The 21,905-nt window shown below is 57.5% G+C and overlaps 1 protein-coding gene across 3 annotated transcripts in view; it reads right to left on the reverse strand.

Moving 5' to 3' along the window:
• Positions 1-21,644, reverse strand: part of POGZ (pogo transposable element derived with ZNF domain) — a 36,664-nt gene extending 15,020 nt beyond the window's left edge. For 2 of the 3 annotated variants that reach the window (XM_068170362.1, XM_068170361.1), the window contains exons 1-5: positions 21,380-21,644; positions 8,980-9,104; positions 4,036-4,211; positions 2,566-2,674; positions 1,167-1,460 (exon numbers count right to left, since the gene is read on the reverse strand). In XM_068170362.1, the coding sequence (XP_068026463.1) occupies positions 1,167-1,460; positions 2,566-2,674; positions 4,036-4,211; positions 8,980-9,103 (703 nt within the window). In that variant the 5' untranslated portion in view covers position 9,104; positions 21,380-21,644. The remainder of the gene's footprint in view (positions 1-1,166; positions 1,461-2,565; positions 2,675-4,035; positions 4,212-8,979; positions 9,105-21,379) is intronic. The other variant, XM_068170363.1, reaches the window with a different exon arrangement.
• Positions 21,645-21,905: the final 261 nt, after the last annotated feature.

Consider the following 21,905-nt stretch of genomic DNA (forward strand, 5'->3'; position numbering starts at 1 on the left):
GCCACTCAAGAGCTGATCTGCTGCCTGAAGTCCACCCCCAGACAGATGGGCCTCATCTCCTGCTCTTCTGACCTTGAGGCTTCACCAAAGGTGGCTCAGCCATGGGTTGAGCATGTCTCTGATGATGAAAGGCTGAGAGACCTGAGGCTGTTTGGCCTGGAGAAGAGAAGGTTGAGAGGGAACCTTTACAAAGATCTGAGGCTGGCTGTCAGGAGGATGGAGCCAGGCTCTGTTCAGTGATAGGACAAGGGGCAAGGGACACAGACTGTAACCCAGGAGCTTCTACCTCAACATGAGAAGAAACTTCTTAGGTGTGAGGGTGCTGGAGTCCTGGAGCAGGCTGCCCAGAGAGGCTGTGGAGTCTCTTGCTCTGGAGAGCTTCAAAACCCCGCCTGGATGTGTTCCTGTGTGACTTGCCCTGGGTGATTCTACTCTGGCAGGGGGGTTGGGCTGAATGACCTCTGGAGGAGGTCCCTTCCAACCCCACCATTGTGTGGTTCTATCCCCCCCAGGCACACAAGGGCTGGCCAGACTGGGAAAATGAATTCCCCAAACCTTCCAAGGGAGGAGCTGAGCCCAGGGTGAGCTCAGCAGGACACTGATGGTCACAACAAGTGTTTGTGTTTCTCTATGCTCATGACCACTTCATGATAGAAGTAACCTGGCTCCTTGCTGTGGATGAAGAAATTTGGAGGGTTTGTTTCCCTTTTTTGTGTTCAGGAGGAATTTATTTTTCCCTCCTGAATTCAGCCACCACTCAACCCAACCAAAGGGAAGCACCAGGGTTAGTTTCTGCTTGGCTTCCCCAGCTGCTCATCTTGCAAAGAGAACAGAACCCAAAGGGTTAAGAAAAAGTCATCTTTGCAAGTTTGGAGGTGGGGAAGGCTTCTCATTGATGAATACTGATCTAATTGATGGCAGAGCCCCACATCTGAACTGCTTCCCAAAGCCAACTGGAGAGGATGCCAGGATCAGCCTGGAGGGGGTGCCAGAATCATCTTGATTTTTCCAGGTTGGGAAGGGAGATGAACAGCAAGTCAGTGAGAAGCAGCAAAACCCAAGAGCCCAGGAGCTGTGACTCAACCTCTCTGCCTGTAAGCAGCTCAGATCCAACCATTGACACCCTTGACCCCCTTCACTTCTCCATGGCAGGTCTCAGGTCTTACCTAATTTGGGGTTAGTAGCTTGAGTGGACTGCCCTGGCTGCTGCCCAGTTAAGTGTCCCAGCGCTGGTGGCTGCGTTGCAGTAGGAGTTGTGGAGGTGCTGGGAGTGGACTTACTCTGCTGTGGAGCCTGGGACTGTGGCACAGTGCTCCTGATGGTGAGCGTGGCCGGAATGACCGTGGTGAAAGTGTTGGCGGCAGGGCGGACAGGCACAGTGCTGCCTGCTCTCACCTGGGCCATGGGAGAGAAGACCTGGGGCACGCCGACGGCCGGCTTCACAAACTGGGTACCTGGGGCTTCAAAGACACAAAGGCACAGAGGTGAGGAGCCTGAGCCTCCTTAGGAAACAGCCTGCTGCTGAGCTCCCCACGCTGCCAGCAGCTTCAGAGAATGGCTTGGGATGGAAGGGACCCTGAAGACCACCCAGCTCCAACCCCCTGCCACGGGCAGGGACCCCTCCCACCAGCCCAGCTTGCTCAAGGCCTCATCCAGCCTGGCCCTGAACACCTCCAGGGAAGGGGCAGCCACAGCCTCCCTGGGCAACCTGTGCCAGGGTCTCCTCACCCTCACTCTGAAGAGTTTCTTCCTCATCTCCAGCCTCTATCTCCCCTCCCCCATCTCAAAGCCATTGTCCCTCAGCCTGGGACTCCCAGTCCTTGCCCAAAGTCCCTCCCCAGCTCTCCTGGAGCCCTTCAGGCACTGGAAGGAAATGGAATCCTTTTGGTTAGAGAAGCTCTTGAGGATCATCCAGTCCATCCATTCTCTCTCTCTGCCAAGCCTGGGACTAACTAACTATTCACAAATAGTTGATGAAGTTTAAAGATGAGACTTGCACCTCCCAAAGGCCTAGGGCACACACTAAATGGCTCCCCAGAAGCTTCCACAGCTCCTTCACCACCCTGCCCATGGCAGGGGGGTTGAAACTGCATGACTCCTAGATTCATAGAATGGGCTGGGTTGGAATGGACCTCAATGATCATCCAGTTCCAACCCCCCTGCCATGGGCAGGGACACCTCACACTAGGCACCTCCTGGAGCTCCTTCAGCTACTGGAGGGCTGCTCTAAGGTCTGCCTGAAGCCTTCTCTTCTCCAGCCTGCACAGCCCCAACTCTATCCCCATAGGGGAGGTTCTCCAGCCTCTGATCATCTTGGTGGCATCCTCTAGACCCTCTTCAACAGCTCCATGCCCTTCTTATGTGGGGGGGAAGGTTCCACCACCTTCATTTCATGTCTCAGACTAAGATTGATCATGGATGCAGAGTTCAGTGACTGCTGCCAGGTCGTGGAACTACAGTCACAACCATGGACAGAAGTCACCTCCTACAGCACTAACCCCCCTGCAGAGCTGCTGTGCTCTACACAGGGACTCAGGAGCACTTTTGCCCTGTTTCAGGCCTTACCTGGGACGAGGGTGATGGGTCTGACAGTTTGCCCCTGCTGCACGTTGAGAACAATCCCAACTTGGTTCATGGTGTTCTGCACCGGCCGCACGTTCCTCACAGGGAAGCCCTGCAGGCAAAGTCCCAGCACTGGTGACAGGCTGAGCAACTCCCCCATGGACCCCTCACACTGCCAGAGGATCCCTGAGGTTGGAAAAGACCTCTAAGAGCATCCAGTCCAACATCAACCCAACACCACCATGGCCACCAAACCATGGCCACAGGGTTCTTTGACACCTCCAGGGATGGGAACTCCACCACCTCCCTGGGCAGCCTGGGCCAGGCCCTGACCACTCCTGCAGGACACAAATTGCTCCTCATGGCCAACCTGAACTTCCTCTGGGGCAGCCTGAGGTCATCTCCTCTGCTCCTGTCCCTTGTTCCTTGGAAGAAGAGCCCAACCCCACATCTGGCTCCAACCTCCTCTCAGGGAGCTGCAGAGAGCAAGGAGGTTTCCCTCAGCCTCCTCTTCTCCAGCCTCACCACCCCCAGCTCCCTCAGCTGCTCCTCCCCTGCCCTCTTCTCCAGACCCTTCCCCAGCCCTTCTCTGGCCCCCCTCCAGCCCTCAAAGTCCTTCTGGCAGTGAGGAGCCCAACCCTGAGCCCAGGCTTGCAGCTGTGGCCTCCCCAGTGCCCAGTCCAGAGGCACAATCCCTGCCCTGCTCCTGCTGCCCACACAGAAATCTTCTCCCAGGGCTCTGCAAATGCTCAAAGCCAGAAGGCACTAAGAACATCCATCCCAGGAAGGCAGAGCACAGCAGTGGATCATCCAGCAGGTGGAATTCCCACAGGGAGCTGGATCCAGCTAAGCTGGGAGTGAAGCTCCACTGGTGAGGCCTCCAGTGAGACCCAGCATGAAGTCTCAGCAGAGCTGTGCTGGCTCTGGGGGTCTGGAATGCTGCCAACCTTCCCAAGGAAAATTCCACTGCTAGGGGACTGGGAACAGCCTCTGCTGCCAAATAAACTTCTGCTGAAGCCACACACATCCAAACTCCAACCCAAACAGGGTCCGGCTCAAGTCTAACAGCCCTGGAGCTATTCAAAACAGGAGGAGATGTGGAGCTCTGGGACATGTTCTGGTGGTGATGGAGGCATTGGGAAGAAGGTTGGATTTATTCATGGATTCATGGAATGGGTTGGGCTGGAAGGGATCATAATGATCATCCAGTTCCAACCCCCTGCTATGGGCAGGGACACCTCCCACTAGCTTAAGTTGCTCAAGGCCTCATCCAGCCTGGCCCTGCACACCTCCAGGGAGGGGGCAGCCACAGCCTCCCTGGGCAGCCTGTGCCAGGCTCTCCCCACCCCTGCTGCAGACTCGGTGGTCTCAGAGATCTTTTCCAATCTTCATGATTGAATTCACTCCACCACAGGACTCACTAAAGCAGAGGAGGGGAACTGGAGCACTCTCTGAGGTCTGCCCTGGGCTCACCTGGGTGGTGATGAAGATGGGCTGGCTGGCCACTGGCGAGCTGGTGACGTGGTTGGCGTTCTGCATGATCTGCACCGGGCGCAGCACTGGCTGGGTCACCATGGTGCCCAGCCCCGAGCTGGGGCTCTGGGTCAGGATCAGAGGCTGCCCACTCTGCTGAACCAGGGGGTTGCCAGCTGGAAGGGAAAGAGAAACACAGCCAAGAGTCACACTGGTGGGGTGGAAAGAGCTGCTGCTCCTCACAGCACCCTCAGCTGGCAGATCCAGGCTTCAGGAGCTGAAGGACTTCTCCAAAGTGAACTTGCAGAGACCTTGAGGCCTTCTGCATGTCCTGGCCAGGATTTTCCAAGCTGCCTAGGAAGCAGGCACTCAAATCCCTCAGCCTTGAGCCACCTCACAGAGGGCTCCTCCTGCTTTCTGAACAAAGCCAAGCATTCAAGGTGAGGCTCAACAGGGCTCTGGGCAGCCTGATCTGGTTGCCTGCTGACTGCAGAGGGGGTTGGCCTGGATGAGCTTAGGAGTTCCCTTCCAACCCAGTCCATTCACCTGCTGGAAGAACTTACACTGGACCCCCACCCCCCCTGATGCAAGGAGGTGACCAGAAGCTTGGAGGACCACCACCACCACTCCTGGCAGAAGGAGATTACCAGAAACAGAGCAACATTGACAGCATCCCAAGAGCACCCACAGAGCACCAGGAACATCAGAGTCTGCTGAGGGCTTTGACAGACCAGGAGCAGGAGATGAGAAGGATTTGGAGGTAACCTCAAGGTACCTTCAGCACCCTGGGACAGAAAGAGAGCTATGGGGACCAAACCTTCACAATGTGCCAGACAAACTTCAACAAAAGAAAGACAAAAGGAGACTGAGAGCACCCAGACCACACCAAAATCCTGACCTGGGGAAGACTAAAGCTAAGAAGGATCCTCCAGGGCTGGCTGCTGCAGTTTGCCCTCACTCCATGAGAGCATCAACAGCCAGATGCTGTCTCCTCCCCCTCAGATGGTCAGGGAAGAAGGCAGGAGACCAAAAACCCCTTGTCAGGAGTCAAGGCAATACCTGCACACCCCTGACTCTTCCACTCTGGGTGGTGGGAACATGATGGGAGCAAGCACCCAGGAGAGGGGTGGTCTGGCTCTTGAGGTTACTGCCTAGCACCTGGCAACCCCCTGAGCCCAGGAAGGGGTCCAAAAAAGGACTTCTTCCTCTGGTGACCACCACACCTTCATCTCCCCAGTGCCCACCACAGCTGCCTGTGATGTGGGGAATTGACAATGGCTGGAGGCCCTCAGCAGGGCAGTGGGGAGGACATGAGATAGGCAAAACCCCACGAGGGTTGAAGCTCAAGACAGTTTCATACACAGGAGGAGGCCAAGGCTGGATGAGGGCATCCTGGGCTAGTGGGAGCTGTCCCTGCCTATGGCAGGGTGCTGCAACTGGATGACCTTGAAAGCCTCCCCTCCAACCCCACCCATTCCATGCTTCTCTGATGAGGATTCCTAGGAAGCAGAGCTTCAGTGCAAGCAGTGGTTGGTCCAGAAGACAAGGTCCCAATAACAAACATCCCCCCCATGCCTCTGAGGTGGTTTGGGATTCTCCCTTTGGACAGCTGGGGCTGCCTCCAGGCCTGGTCCTATCTCAGGATCTTCCCACTCACAGCTGCCTCTGAGGCAGGGAGGGTGGTTTGGAAGCCTTGGTGCTGGGGAGCTCTGCTCAGCAGCAGCAAAACATGGGCTGGGATCAACACCTTCTGGTGTCTCCAGGCAGCACTGGGGGGGCCACTGGGGGCTTAACTGCAGTTGGGCTTCAGCTGCTTCCTCCCCTGGCCCATTCCTCCACACCAAGCTCAGCTCACCCCTGCCTGACTTTGTGCACTGCTGAACCCCTCCTGCAGTTCATGTCTCGAGGGCTTCCCCACTGGCAAAGGGAGGTGTGACACAGAACCCCCAACCCAGCATGGTGCGGGGGAAGGGAGCTCTGGAGCTCATCTCCTGCAACTTCCCTGCCCCAGCAGGGCTGCCCCCAGCTGTGCCCAGCAGCAGCACAGTGCCCAGGGGGGGTTGGAAGCTCTCCAGAGTCTCTCTGGGCTCAGCCTGCTCCAGGCCTCCAGCAGCCTCCCCCCAAGCAACTTCCTCCTCCTGCCCAGCTCCAACCTCCTGCCCTCCACTCTCTGCCCCTTGCACCCCTTTGCACTACTGAGCAGCTGCCAGCCCCAGCCCCTTGCCCCCCCCAGCCCCTGCAGCTCTTGCTCAGCACTCAGCAGCTGCCCTCTGGGGCTGCTCTCCTCCAGCCTCTCAGCCCCAGGCCTCTCAGCCTTTGCTCCTCCCAAAGGTGCTCCAGGCCCCTCAGCAGCTCCCAGCCCCCCCTGGACCCTCCCTAGCAGCTCCCAGGCCCTCTGCAACTGGGGGGAGCCCAGCCCTGGCCCCAGCCCTCCAGAGGTGTCCTCAGCAGGGCAGAGCAGAGGGGCAGCAGAACCTCCCCTGCCCTGCTGCCCACACTGCTGAATGCAGCCCAAAACAACAAGAGGAGACAGAGAACACTCAGGTGATTTCAGGGTTACCAAATGGTCCAACCTGAAGCTCCTGGTGCTGGAGGGTCTGGTTGTTGTACCCCACAGCAGACGTTTCCTCTGGAACTGAGAACATCCAGGAACGGAGCTGCTGGGTGCCAAACCCTTCTGACCCACTGCCAGCACAACTTCTTCCCGTGGAAGCTGCTGCTAGGTTGGCTGCTGCCTGCCTGGCACTCCTCAGAGGACAACATCCAAGTGCTCTCCTGAGGCTGACACCAGGCAGAAGGCCTTGGAAGATTCAGATCCAAGCCACACAACTGCTGGAAAAAAAGCCACCAGCTCCCAAAGAGCATCAATCATAGAGCTGGCTTCAAACTGAGGCAGAGGATGGAGGGGCTGAGATGTGAAGGTTGGCAGCCCACCTTGGATGTGTTACTTCTGGAGGTCCCATCCATTTCTTCTCATTCTATGATGCTCCAGAGATCATCAAACCAACACCCTGCCAGAGCAGGGTCACCCAGGGAAGGTCTCACAGGAACACATCCAGAGGGGTTTTGAAGGTCTCCAGAGAAGGAGACTCCACAACCTCCCTGGGCAGCCTGCTCCAAGCCTCCAGCACCCTCACACCAAGCAAGTTTCTCCTCAGGTTGAGGTGGAACCTTCTGGCTTCCAGGGACCAGGCTGTGTTCAGTGGTACCCAGTGCCAGGCCAAGGGGTGATGAGCACAAGCTGAAGTCCAGGAGGTTCCACAGGAACATGAGGAGGATTTTTTCACTGTGAGGGTGCTGGAGGCCTGGAGCAGGCTACCCAGAGAGGTTGTGGAGTCTTCTCTGGAGACTTTCAAAACCCATCTGGATGTGTTCCTGGGTGACATCCCATGGGTGCCCCTGCTCTGCAGGGGGCTTGGACTGGATAATCTCTGGAGGTCCTTTCCAATCCCAATCAATGAATGGGAAAAGCACCCAAAACTTCCCAGAGAGGGGAAACAACCCCCAAACCAGAGCCACCAAAAGCTTCCCCAGGAGAAGGGAGGCTCTGCTGGGCCTCTTTCAGCCCTGGTTCCTTAAGGGTTTTTGTTAATGGAAACCAAAAGGCAAGCTGCCAGCCCCAGCCTGCTGTGGGCTGCCTCCAGCCATGCCTCACCTCCCAACGCCACAGCTTCAACTGGGGCCTCAGCTACTGGGCCAGCAGGGACTGCAGGAGGTGACAGATGTCCTGGTGGCACTCTGCCACTCCAAACCCTTACTGGCATCAAGCCAAGAAGGATTCCCCTGCAAGTCCAAGTTGTGTCACAGGAGCTGGCAGGGACCTGCCAAGCGCTCAGGGCTGTGCTGTGGGCTGAAGGATTTTGGGTTGCTCCCAAACAAATCCTCTGCTGCAGCAGTGCCACCAAGAGGAGAACTGACTCCATCAGACACCCCAAAGTGCTCCAGAACTGTGCAAACCCACCAATGTTTCCATTTCCAATGCTAAACACTTCCTGGTTCCTCTTCCTCCCCATCCTGCTGGATCCAGAGCTTTGTTCCCTGCAGGTTTGGTTTTCATGTCTCAGGCTGCTGAGACCAGAAGGGAGGAGGCCCTGAGCAGCCTGGGCTGGTGGGAGGTGTCCCTGCCCATGGCAGGAGGGTTGGAACTGGGTGATCTTGAAGGTCCCTTCCAACGCAACCCATTCTATGATTCCAACATCCAGCTGCAGAGCTGGTTGGCAGCACACCTAAACTCCAGGAGGACTTCAAGAAGGTGTAGGAAGAGCCCTGGGGCTCACAGAGGTCACTGTGTGCAGCACTGAATGGGCTGGTTGGGAGACCTGGCTCCATCAAGTCTTCATCTCAAGGAGCTGATGGAGCCATTTCCAACAAGCTACTGCGAGACAGGAGGAAGAGAGAGAGTCACAGAACTAGGAACAAGGAGCACAAGCTGGAAGCCAGGAGTTTCCACCTCAACATGAGAAAACTCTTTGGTGTGAGGGTGCTGGAGCCCTGGAACAGGCTGCCCAGAGAAGCTGTGGAGTCTCCTTCCCTGGAGACCTCCCAAACCCATCTGGATGCATTCCTGTGTGTCCTGCCCTGGGTGACCTTGCTCTGGCATGGGGGTTGGACTGATCTCCAAGGGTTCCTTCCAACCCTACCATTCTGTGCTTCTATGATCCTTCAGAAGTCAGACATCCAAGGTGGGCTTCAACCCCTCCATCCTCTGCCTTAGTTTGAGGCCAGTTTTGCTGATGGATGCTCTTTGGGGGGCCTGGCATCCATGAGTTTTTTCCCCTGCCAGCACAAAGCATGAAGAGTCGGACCCCTCAAGCAAGAAGAAAGGCCACATGCTGGTGACCAGAGCACAGAGTCTGCTCCTCACACCCAGGGCTGAGGTCATTTTGCAACCCCAGCAGATAAGCAAACCACAAACCCAACCCACTCCCACTCTAAGGGAATTACCTGGAGCAGTTTTATCCACTGAGTTGTAATCCTCCACCACAGAATCCTCAATCACATCACTGATCTTCTGCCATGGTTCCAGCTCCTCCTCCTCACATTCCATGAAGAGGTCTGTGTCTGCCATCCTGCAGTGAGAAGAGAGGAGAATCCTTCAGTAGGGAAAAGCCACCTACAAACCTGGGGACTGGTTTGGTCTAACTCCATGGCAGTCAGTTCCTCCAGCCACAACCCCAGCAGCTGCTTTTATTTCCCACTATGCCAAAGCCAAAAGGAATGGAGTTGGATGATCCATGGCTTTTATTCCCCCTCCTTTACCAAGCTCTGCTTCCCTGGCAGATAAATCTGGGAAGCTGGTGCTGAAAAGCTTTGTTTTGGGCTCAAAATTGCAGTGATTTTTGTTTCTCCTGCAGCGAAGTGCTCAGCTCCCAACCAGAAGTCCCCAGCCCAAACTCCGAGCAAGGCTGGGACTGAGGGAAGGAGGAGCCCTGGGTTGGCTCTGCTGGGGGTTGTGACCATTCCAGGCTTGCTGCCAACACACAACAGATATGGAAGAGCAGGGGGTTAAAAAAGGGCCACCAAGGTGCCAGCAGCCTTGGGCCAGCCTCAGACAACCCCTGCAAGCAACCCCATGTGTGCCCAGAGCTCCTGCTGCTCCCCCTCACAGCAGGGAACCACCAGGCAGTTCTGAGCTAGCTCCAAGAGGAGCTGAGGGAAGGAAATTCCTGCAGCTGGATCTCTACTTCTTGTCTTTCAACTCAACCCAATGTTCCCAGGGTCTCCAGAGCACAGCATCCCAGAGCTCCCTTCCCACACAACCCATTACTGGCATAGCCACGAGCAAATTCACTGGAGAGAACCCAGGGGGTGCCCAGGTAGCCAAGATGACCACCAGCAGCCTGGCCTGGAGCAGCCACAGCATGGCCAGCAGGAGCAGGGCAGGGATTGGGCCCCTGGACTGGGCACTGGGAAGGCCATAGCTGGAATCCAGGGCTCAGGGTTGGGCTCCTCACTGCCAGAAGGATCTTGAGGGTTGGAGCAAGACCAGAGAAGGGCAATGAAGGGGAGGAGGGGTCTGAAGAAGAGGGCTGGGGAAGAGCAGCTGAGGGACCTGGGGGTGGTGAGGCTGGAGAAGGCTCCAGGGAGACCTTAGAGCAGCCTTGCAGTACCTGAAGAGGCTCCAGGAGAGCTGGGGAGGGACTTTGGACAAGGGCTGGGAGTGCCAGGACAAGAGACAATGGCTTTGAGCTGGGAGAGGGCAGATTGAGACTGGAGATGAGGAGGAAATTCTTTAGAGTGAGGGTGAGCAGAGCCTGGCACAGGCTGCCCAGGGAGGTTGTGGCTTCCCCTTCCCTGGAGGTGTTCAAGGCCAGGCTGGATGAGGCCTTGAGCAAGCTGGGCTGGTAGGAGGGGTCCCTGCCCGTGGCAGGGGGTTGGAACTGGATGAGCTTTAAGGTCCCTTCCACCTCAACCTGTTCCAGGATTCTCTGAGTCTTCCCCAACCTGATCCATCCTACAAGCTCACCTCCATTTCTGAGGGCAGTCAGGGTTATTATGGGAAACAAGGCAGCACAGCCCCTGGATTCACAGGATCTTAGGGGTTGGAAGGGACCTCTGGAAATCTTTTGAGTCCAAGCCTCCTGCCAGAGCAGGATCATATAATCAGGGTAGAGCAGCAAACTCCAGCCCTGGGAGGTGGTGGAGTCAGCACCCCTGGGAACTGCCAAGGGAAGCAGAAGGAATCCTGTCCCTCTGTACTGGAGACTGCCTTTTCTCACTGCTTCAAGTCCTCCTCAGCAGACTTTGACCCTGCAAAGCACTCTTGCAGAAACTCCAAGTGACCTTGTCTCCTACAGCTGTCCCCTGGGCACTCTTCTCTCGGCTGTTTAAACACAAGCACATTTCCACAGCTGTTTTCTGCTCACTCTCCAGTGATAAGAGCAGCCCAGGATGGGCTCAGGCTGGATCCACTGTAATTATCAGCAAAGGGCTATCTCAAGGCTCCTCACACAAGAGGGAGGCTGCCAGCTGGAGAAAACCTAAGAGCTAGGTCTGAAGAAGCTGGAGAGGTTAGAGCCAGCTGGGACATGAGAGCCCAGAGCAGGGCTGGAGGGAGGAAGACTTCATCCAACCCAAATCATTCCTTGCATTTATGAATCTGGGAAGCTTCAGATGGGTCAAAGGAAGCTGTGAGTGGCACCAGAAATCTTTGTATGGAAGAGCCCTTCAAGAGCAGCCAGGTTCAACCTTTGAATGAAGGCTTGAGCTTGAAGAACAAAGTATTCAAACTCAGAGACAACAAAAGAGAATCCCAGAGTGGGGCTGAAAGGGACCCTCCTGAGGTCAAGGAGTGGTGTGCCAGGCTGCCCAGGGCACCCATGACATGTCCAGGACAGCCCTGAGAGCGAGCAGATCTGCAAGGTGAGATGTGAAGGAACTGGGAGGGAGGTGAGGTGGATTCTAAGTCCTCCTAGGGACATTTGAGGCTCCATCTTCCCATGGTAGCTCCTAATAGAGGAACTAAACACATCCTACCAGGGACTTCTTCCAAGAGGGCCAATGGCATGATGGGGGGCATCAAGAAGTGTGGCCAAAGGGGCAAGGGAGGGTCTTCTCCTTCTCTACTCTGCCCTGGTGAGACCACAGTTGGAGTAACTGGGGACAGTTCTGAGCTCCCCACTTCAAGAGGGACAGGGAACTGCTGGAGAGAGTCTGACAGAGGCTGTGAGGATGCAGCACGTGATGGGGGAAAGCTGAGAGCCCGTGGGCTGTTTGGTCTGGAGAGGAGAAGGCTGAGAGGGAACCTGATCAATGGCTGCAAATACCTGGGGGTGCCAGGCTCTCAGTGGTGGTGCTGGGTGACAGGGGGAGGGGCAGTGAGCACAAACTGGAACCCAGGAGCTTCCACCTCAACGTGATGACAAACTTGTTTGGTGTGAGGGTGCTGGAGCAGCCTGCCCAGAGAGGTTGTGCAGTCTCCTTATTGCTGTCTACCTGAGGGGAGGTTGGAGCCAGGTGGGGGTTGGCCTCTCCTCCCAGGCACCCAGCACCAGAACAAGAGGACACAGTCTCAAGTTGTGCCAGGGGAGGTTTAGGCTGGAGGTTAGGAAGAAGTTCTTCACAGAAAGAGAGATTGGCCATTGGGATGTGCTGCCCAGGGAGGTGGTGGAGAGGAGCCTGGATGAGGCACTTGGTGGACAGCCCTGAGGTGTTTAAGGAGCCTGGATGAGGCACTTGGTGGACAGCCCTGAGGTGTTTAAGGAGCCTGGATGAGGCACTTGGTGGACAGCCCTGAGGTGTTTAAGGAGCCTGGATGAGGCACTTGGTGCCATGGTTGAGTTGCTTTGATCGTGTTGGGTGAGAGGTTGGACTTGATCACACCTGGTTAATTCTATTCTACTCTATTCCTTCTCTGGAGGCTTTCAAGGCCCATCTGGGTGTGCTCCTGTGTGGCCAGGCCAGGGTGCCCCTGCCCTGGCAGGGGGTTGGCCTGGGGATTTCTAGCTGATTTATGATGTCCCAGCACTCAGCCTCCACAGAAACATCCAGAAACAATAATAATAAAGAATAAAAATCAACAATAAAGCCCAAGGCTGGGAGGGTGGCAGGAGAAAGCTGCTCCTCCTGGGCAGTGCTGCCTGGACCCTTGTCACCCACCCTGGGCAACCAAAGCCTGCGGGGGGGGGGGGGGGGCAGAGAGAGGCGGGGGGGGGACACGAAGGGGGGGGGACACGAAAGGGGGGGGGACACGGGACACGGGGGGGGGTGACACGAGGGGGGGGTGACACGGGGGGGGGGGTGACACGGGGGGGGGGGGAAGGGGGAAGCAGGGGAGGGGTCTGTGTGTGCTCTAATTAACAACAGGGCTTGGAGATGTCTGCCCAGGGAGTCTCGAACACATCAGCAGGTGGTGAGGGGACAAGGCCACAACCCCTCCCCAGTCAATTATTCATCAGTTGCTAATTACTCCAAAGCTGCCCAGGCCTCTGCTGCCGAGGCTGCAGCTCCAGCCTGCTCCTGACACCAGCACCGGCAGAGCTCAGCTGCTGGCAGCCAGCGCAGAAAATGTCTGCTCTGCTCTCTCATCTCCCAGCTTGGTTTTGCCAGGCTTTGATCTGCAATATTTGGGTATCTGAGCAGCCTCTTTGCTCAATAAAGTGATTAAACTCTACTGCTAAACGAGCCACGGAGAGGGGAGAAGGGCAGGCAGAGGGGAGAAGGGCAGGCGGAGGGGAGAAGGGCAGGCGGAGGGGAGAAGGGCAGGCGGAGGGGACAAGGGCAGGCGGAGGGGACAAGGGCAGGCGGAGGGGACAAGGGCAGGCGGAGGGGACAAGGGGAGCCTGGCCCTGAACAGCTCCAGGTAGCCTCCCTGGGCAGCCTGCTCAGTGCTTCCCCACCCACACTGGAAACCACTCAGTGGCCACAGACCATGTCCCCAGAGTGCCACAGCCCCTTGTTCCCTCAGCACCTCCAGGGGTGGGACTCCACACCTCCATGCTCCTTGGAGATTCACCTCACATCAAACCCGGCACAACCCCAGCTCCAGCCCCTGCCCTGCTCACCAGACGATGTGGTTCACTCTTTACTGCCACAGCAGCCTGCTGATGCCTGCTGCTGGTCACACCTCTGAAAGAGGTGACCACCACAACCAGGGGACATCCCACCCTGCAGAGGTTTGAGAGGCTCCCCTGGCAGAAGAAGAGGAGAAACCTTTCTCTTTTCCAAAAGAACCTCAAACTCCTTTGGGATTTTGGCCAAAGCTTTGGCTCCCCACTCCCAAAGGGCTTCTTCAGCAGTGAACCACTGAGACCTCCTTAGGAAGAGGTCAATCCAAATCCTGCAGGCTGGTGCTGTGTCCTCAGGGGTGACCAAAGAGGGCAGAATGATAGAATTGTTTGCATTGGAGATGACCTCCAAGGTCATCCAGTCCAACACCAACCCAACCCCACCATGGCCACAGGGTTCTACAACACCTCCAGGGATGGTGACTCCACCACCTCCCTGGGCAGCCTGGGCCAGGCCCTGACCACTCCTGCAGGACACAAATTGTTCCTCGTGGCCAACCTGAACCTCCCCTGGGGCAATTGAGGTCATCTCCTCTGCTCTTGTCCCTTGTTCCTTGGCAGAAGAGCCCAACCCCCACCTGGCTCCAGCCTCCTCTCAGGGGCTGCAGAGGGCAAGGAGGTCTCACTCAGCCTCTTCTTCTCCAGCCTCACCACCCCCAGCTCCCTCAAATCCTCCTCCCCAGCCCTCTTCTCCAGACTCTTCCCCAACTCTGTGGCCCTTCTCTGGCTCTGCTCCAGCCCTCAAGATCCTTCTGGCAGTGAGGAGCCCAACTGTGACCCCAGGATTCCAGCTGTAGCCTGCCCAGCACAGGACAATCCCTGCCCTGCTCCTGCTGCCCACACTGTGGCTGCTCCAGGCCAGGCTGCTGGTGGTCATCTTGGCCACCTGGGCACCCCCTGGCTCCTCTCCAGCTGTTGTCAAGCAGGAATTTGGTCATGGCTATAGCAGCTTGGTTGCCCTTCTGAAGATCCCTGGCACACCTCAACAAACACAATCAGCACTCAGTCCAGCGCCTCCCTCCCAACTGAGGTGCAAACAAGATCTCAGCTGCCACACTGCAGGGTTCTGAGTCTGGATTTTCATGATCCAAGCAGAAGCAGCCTGGCAGTGCCTGAAGGGGCTCCAGGAGAGCTCGGGAGGGATTTGGACAAGGGCTGGGAGTGCCAGGACAAGGGACAAAGGCTTTGAGCTGGGAGAGGGCAGATTGAGACTGGAGGTGAGGAGGAAATTCTTTAGTGAGGGTGAGGAGAGCCTGGCACAGGCTGCCCAGGGAGGTTGTGGCTTCCCCTCCCTGGAGATGTTCAAGGCCAGGCTGGATGAGGCCTGGAGCAAGCTGGGCTGGTGGGAGGGGTCCCTGCCCAGGACAGGGGGTTGGAGCTGGGTGGTCTTGAATCACACAAGGGCAGGGGTTGGAAGGGACCTCCAGAGGTCATTCAGTCCAACCCCCCTGCCAGAGCAGGTCACATCCAGGTGGGGCCTGAAAGTCTCCAAAGAAGGAGACTCCACAACCTCTCTGGGCAACCTGTTTCAGGCCTCCAGTACCCACACCAAACAGGTCTCTCCTCATGTTGAGGTGGAAGCTCCTGGGTTCCAGCTTGTGCCCGCTGACACTTGTCCTGTCCCTGGCATCACTGAGCAGAGCCTGGCTCCATCCTCCCGACAGCCACCCTCACAGTTTTGTAGACATTGATCAAGTCTCAACCTTCTCTTCTCCAGACTAACCAAAGCCAGGTCTCTGTGTCTTGGAAGGTCCCTTCCAACTCAACACATTCCACAACTCTCTGCAAAGCAGGTCCTGAGACTTTTCTCCTCCCCCAGCCGTTGTGGACAGCAGGGTGAGGCGACAGCTGCAGGCTCACAGCAGCTGCAGGCTCACTGAAGGCATCTTTCAGAGATCTCTGCTTGAACATTCCCAGCTCTCCTCCCAGCCTGATGCTGTTCAGCATCCAGCAGACACCACAGAAGGTGTCTCCACACCCTCTTGACTCTAGAAAGGACTTGAAATAAACAACTCCTTCAGAGTCTCCCTCAAAACCCACTCGATGGGTTGTGCCTCCCTGCAGCTCCAGCAGCTTCCCTCCTTAAGGGCTTGTCATTCATTAATGAGTATCAATAGATTGGTGTTTGACAGGCCACTGCTGCTGGCCCAACTCTGCCTGCCAGGTGGACTCCTCAGCCTGGAGGCCACACTGGTAGGGCAGGGCTGAAGACCACAGGTGATGTGGTGAACTGTTGAGTTTGGGTTGGGGTTGTATGGAGGTGGAACAAAAAGAGGGCCACAAACTGTCAGCCCAGGACTTCCTCCTCCCTCCAACATGATGTAGAGGGATGAACGTGGCCCCCACCACCACCAGCCTGGGCTGGTGGGAGGTGTTCCTGCCCATGGTGGTTGGAGCTGGATGATCTTGATGGTCCCTTGCAACCTAAACCATTCCCTGAACCTGCTGCCCTTCAGCTGGAAAATGGGAGAAGACCCTCAGAAGAGCCCAGAGAAAATCAGAGAATCATGAAGGTTGGGAAAGACCTCTGAGGTCACCCAGCTCACCTCTGAGGTCACCCAGCCCACCTCTGAGGTCACCCAGCTCACCTCTGAGGTCACCCAGCCCACCTCTGAGGTCACCCAGCCCACCTCTGAGGTCACCCAGCCCACACTCCAATGTGCTACGTCTACTTGGGTTTTGAACATCTCCAGGGCTGGTGACTCCAGCACCTCCCTGGGCAACCTGCTCCTAGGTTTGTAGGATGGTTTGGGTGGAAGGGACCAGTTCCAACCTCCCTGCCATGGCAGAAGAAGTGCAGGAGGAAACCTTCAGCCTTGCTTGGGTCAAGTGAGGGAAGCTCTTAGAGCAGAGGACCCAGGAGCCTCCATTCCTGCCTCTCACTCCCAGTGCAGACCTGAGCTCCTTTCTCTGGAGGCCTCCAGATGAAGGTAACATCTACAGGGTGGGCACCACAGGACAGTCAGGTCACTGTGAATGCCAGCTCCCTAAGCCTGAGAGATGCCACCAAGCCTTCACAAAGCAAAAGCTAAAGCTTTATGCACATCTTCCAAAACCAATTTGCACCTTCACCTGGTTTTCCAACCCAAGAACCCAAGTGAAGGTGCACTGAGGACCCACCCAGGAGTCAACAGGTCCCATGGATCTCCTGTGAAGCCCTCATGGCCATGCTGACCATCAGTGCTGAAGGACAGAAGGAAAGCTGAGGACACAGAATCCTGGAATGGGTTGGGTTGCAAGGGACCTTCAAGATCATCCAGCTCCAACCCCCTGCCATGGGCAGGGACGCCTCCCACCAGCACAGGCTGCTCAAGGCCTCATCCAACTCAGCCTGGAACACCTCCAAGGAGGAGGCAGCCACAACCTCCCTGGGCAACCTGTTCCAGTGTCTCCCCAAGAATATATTGCTGATGTCCAGTGCACCCCTCAGGACAGAGGTTGATGGAGCAACCAACTCCTGCCTGAGCTGTTCCCCTGCATGGCCACTTCCCTCCACCACGTCCCCTCCAGGGACCACACAGCCTCCTCACAGCTGTTCTCTTGTTGTCTCCCTTTCTTCCCATGCCTGAACAGAAAGAAACCAAACTGTGAGAGCCCAGAACCACAGAATAGTAGGGTGGGAAGTGACCTCTGGAGGTCATCTCCTGCAACTTCCTTGCTCCAGCAGGGCACCCCAAGCAGCTTGCCCACCAGCACAATGGCCAGGAGAGGCTGGAAGCTCTCCACACAAGAAGACTCCACAACCTCCCTGGGCAGCCTGCTCCAGGCCTCCAGCACCCTCACAGTGAGGAAGCTATCCCTCATGCTCCTGTGGAACCTCCTCTGCTCCAGCCTGCACCCATGGCCCCTTGTCCTATCCTGGACATCACTGAAACCCAAGAAGGTTCCACTCCATGCCAATGATTTCTACCACAAAGGCTCCTGAGGCAGGGACCGGCTGCAATCATAGAATGGTGTGGGTTGGAAGGGACCTCCAAAGGTCATCCAGATCCAGTCCAAGCCCCCTGCAGTTAGCAGGGACTCAACTAGATCAAGTTGCCCAGAGCCTTGAGTATCTCCAGAGATGGAACTTTCTTGCAGGCTCCTGTTGCAGTGTCCTTACTCCCTCCATGATGCAGAACTGCCCTGAGACAGGGGAAGGCTTCTTAGCAGTTTTTCATGCCCAGCATCACAGCAAGGAAGTCATCCAATGCTGGGTGATGTCTTCATCACCACCACCTCCAGGAGCAGCAGGGAGGTGGAAGGCAGGAGGTGAGCAGCTCCATCCTGCAGGCCAAGAGAAATCCTCCTGGGTGCTGGCTGATGTGGTTGTCTTGATTTGGTTGCCTTGTAAAGCCCTTCCAAAGGCACCTTTCCAAGGTTTTCTGGGAGGGCCACCACCAGCCACAGTCCTGGCTGTTTTCTTCAAGGCTTTGATGTGTGTGAGGCTCCCTAATTAAAATGTTACCATTAAACACCTGAGTGATTCTTATCTCCCTCAGAAGTCTGAGTGATGAAAACAAACCACTGCAGCTTGACTTTCAGGGCAGATTTTGGACTACCTTGAAGCTTCTAGAGGCCAAGAGTTTGTCTGGAGCTCAGGTTCTGCCTCAGGTCTTCAGCAAGGAAGCAGCACAGAGATTTCTGCTCGCCCCAGTATGAATAGTGGGACACTGGGACAGGAGGCCCAGGGATGTGGTTGGGACTCTGACCCTGCAGATGGTCAAAATTAGACTTGATGTGGCCCTGGGTAGTCTGATCTTTATGGCCAGTTCTGGTGTCCCCAGCAGGAGGAGGACACAGAGCTGGTGCAGTGAGGCCAGATGCCACAATGATAGAATAGAACAGAACAGACCAGGTTGGAAGAGACCTTCAAGATCATCGAGTCCAACCTATCAACCAATAAACCACCACCTAAACAACTAACCCATGGCACCAAGCACCCCATCAAGTCTCCTCCTGAACACCTCCAGTGATGGTGACTCCACCACCTCCCCAGGCAGCCCATTCCAATGGGCAATCACTCTCTGTGTAGAACTTCTTCCTCACCTCCAGCCTAAACCTCCCCTGGTGCAGCTTGAGACTGTGTCCTCTTGTTCTGGTGCTGGCTGCCTGGGAGAAGAGACCAACCTCTGTCTGGCTACAACCTCCCTTCAGGTAGTTGTAGGTCACCCCTGAGCCTCCTCTTCTCCAGGCTAAGCAACCCCAGCTCCCTCAGCCTCTCCTCACAGGGCTGTGCTCCAGACCCCTCACCAACTTCATTGCCCTTCTCTGGACTCGCTCCAGCAACTCAACCTCCTTCCTAAACTGAGTGGCCCAGAACTGGACACAGGACTCGAGGTGTGGCCTAACCAGTGCAGTGCACAGGGGCAGAATGACCTCCCTGCTCCTGCTGGCCACAGGTTGGCCAAGAGCTGGAGCAGCTCTGCCGTGAGCACAGGCTGAGGGAGCTGGGGGTGTCCAGCCTGGAGAAGAGAAGATTCCAGGGGGGCCTTATTGCTGCCTGCCAGTACCTGAAGGGATCCTACAGGAAGGCTGCAGAAGGACTTTTCATCAGGGGGTCTGGAGACAGGGCAAGGATGAATGGTTTGGAGCTGAAGCAGAGCAGGGTTAGAGTGGAGCTGAGGAAGAAGTTCTTCAGTACCAGGATAGGGAAACTCTGGCACAGGCTGCCCAGGGAGGCTGTGGCTGCCTCCTCCCTGGAGGTGTTCCAGGCCAGGCTGGATGAGGCCTTGAGCCACCTGGGCTGGTGGGAGGTGTCCTTGCCCATGACAGGGAGGTTGGAGGAGATGATCTCTGAGGCGCTTCCAACCTGAGCCATGATGTGAGTCTGTGATCTAGTCAGAAGTGTGCTGGTTGGACAAGTTGACCTGAGGGTCCCTTCTAACCTGATGCAAGCTCTGGTCTACTGACATCAAGAGAGACAGCTGGAGGTTCTCTGACACAGCCTGCAAGCAGCTGTGGGATTGTGCACATCCCAATATGAGACAAGGAGCAAGGGGCACAAACTGGAACTCGGGAGGCTCCAGCTGAGCAGGAGGAGAAAGTTGTTTGGTGTAAGGGTGCTGGAGGCCTGGAGCAGGCTGCCCAGAGAGGTTATGGAGTCTCCTTATCTGGAGACCAAAACCCACCTGGATGTGTTCCTGTGTGACCTGCACTGGCTGGTTCTGCTTTGGCTGGGGGGTGGGTTGGACTGGATGATCTCTGGAGGTCCCTTTCAGCCCCACCACTCTCTGCTTCTCTGAATATCCACAATACCAAATCCCCACCAAGACTCCCACAGCCAGCCAGAGCCTAAAGCAGCAACAGAGAGCAAGGATCCCAGAGCAGGCAGCCCCATGGGGTAGCCTTGGGGACACTACCCAAGTGTGAGATGTGCTTGCTGGAAGCCTGCAAGACAAAAATGGACAACTGCAGCAAGCTGAAGCTCTGAGGCAGCAGGGAGCAGCAGGGTGAGGATGATGTAAAATACTGCCTGAAAGAAGCAACAGATCCTGCCCCCAAATCCTCTACCCCCATCTCCTGTCCCAGCTGGTGTCCCAGTGACAGCTACACCTTGGGGGCAGCAAACATCTCCAGTTTAAGATCTGCAGGCAGAAAAATCAGCCTTGAGGGCACTCTGCACGGAGGCTTTCAGTGCTCCTTGCCTAGGAGAAACTCTCAAAGCCAGCTCCTAACCCACTGATGGGACAGGAGGGCAACCAAGGGGTCCCAGATGATGTCCTGTCCCTGTGAAGGGACCAACCAAGGGACTGCAGGTGACGTCCTGCCAGCGTGGGGGGACTGCCCAAGGCACCCCAGAGGATGTCCTGTCCCTCTGAGGGGCCTGGGCAGGCTCCGGGCCGGGGTCTGCGGGCCCGGCTGGATCCTCTGCTCCGAGGTGCCGGCGCTGCGGCCGCTCCTGTCACCGGGGATGCCACGGCAGGGAGAAGCAGGCAGCAGCCCCCAGCCCCTCAGCAGAGGGGGGGAGGCTGCCGAGCCCGGCTCCCCACGGCCGCAGGCGAGGCAATGGAGGCGGTGGGGGAGCCACGGGCTGTGGGGGGGAGGCTGTGGTGTGTCGCACCCCTCCGAAAGGCTGAGTCGAGATCCCCCCCCGCGTTACCCAGCGGCAGCCAGGCTGCTGCCCCGGCACAGCCCCGGCAGGACGCAGCCCGCGCTGCATTGTGGCGGCTAAGAAAGGCAGAGAAAAATAATCCCCGAGCCCAACATGGCCGCCCACCCAGCACCAGCCACGGCTAGGAGGAGGAGGGGGAGGTAAAGACGGCGAGGCTGCGGCCGCCCCCTCCCCGGGGATGATGGCGGCTGGGGGGGGGGCGCTGAGCGCCGGGGGGGGTTCTACAGAGCGAGATGGGGGGAGGCGGCGAGAAGCGGAGGGAGCCGGCGGAGCCGCTTCACCACCCCCCTCTGCCGTCCCCTCCCCACACACACACAGACGGCGGCCGCGGATCCCTCCGCTCCCCTCGCAGCGCAGCGGGGCCAGCATTCGGCCGCCCAGCGGGACCCGCCGCCGCGGCTCCTCCCCGGCCCCCGCCTCGGCAGCCCGGAGCCCTCCCTCCTTCTCACTCTCTCCCTCCTCCTCCTCCTCCTCCTCTTCCCCCCGCCGTCGCCGCCGCCACCGCTTTGTGTACGGAGCGCTCCGGCCTGGCCACCCTCCCACCCCCCTTTCCACAACCACCACCTCCCCTCCTCCTCTTTTCTTCTTCTTCTCCCCCAGACCCCGGCGGTTCGAACCGGTTCCAGCGGTCACCTACCGCCACCCGCACACGGCGGAGACTCCCCCACATCCCACCGCGGGTTTCCCCTACCCCCCCCTCCATCCCGATCCCCCATCCCCACATAACGGGTTCGCAGCGCCTCACCTTCCTCACCGCCGCCGCTTCTCCCGCTGCCTCAGCCGCGGCTGCTCGTCCTTAAAGGGGCCCCCACGCTCCGCCGCTCTCTGGGTGAGGCGACAGGCAGGGGAGGAGAAGGGCAGGTGGCATGAGCCCCCCCGGGACCCCCGAGCGTGATGCTGTGAGGAGAAGGAGGAGGAATGGTCTCTGTTTCTGCGAGCTCTCCGCACGTTCTCACGGGGGGCGGCTCCGTGCTTGGCGTGTGTCTTTTTTTCACCCCCCCCTTCTTCTCCTTCCCCCCCCCTCCCACCCCCCCTCTTCCCTCCCTCCCACCCCCCTCTTCCCTCCCTCCCCTCGACGTCCCCCTCACAGCAGAGGGGAGGAAAAAGAGCGCGCCTGGCGGGCTGATACACGCGCGGCGCCCGCCGGCGCAGGCACACCGCACATACATATACACACACACACACAAAAACGCGACCTGAGGCCGGCGGAGGGATACGGTGACGTCATTTCCTCCTGGGCCGCAGGGAAGCGCGGTGATAGGTGCGTGGCG

This window comes from Melanerpes formicivorus, unplaced genomic scaffold (assembly GCF_026170545.1).
Source record: "Melanerpes formicivorus ecotype bairdi unplaced genomic scaffold, bMelFor1.0.p_v2 SCAF_353, whole genome shotgun sequence".
Lineage (NCBI taxonomy): Eukaryota > Metazoa > Chordata > Aves > Piciformes > Picidae > Melanerpes > Melanerpes formicivorus.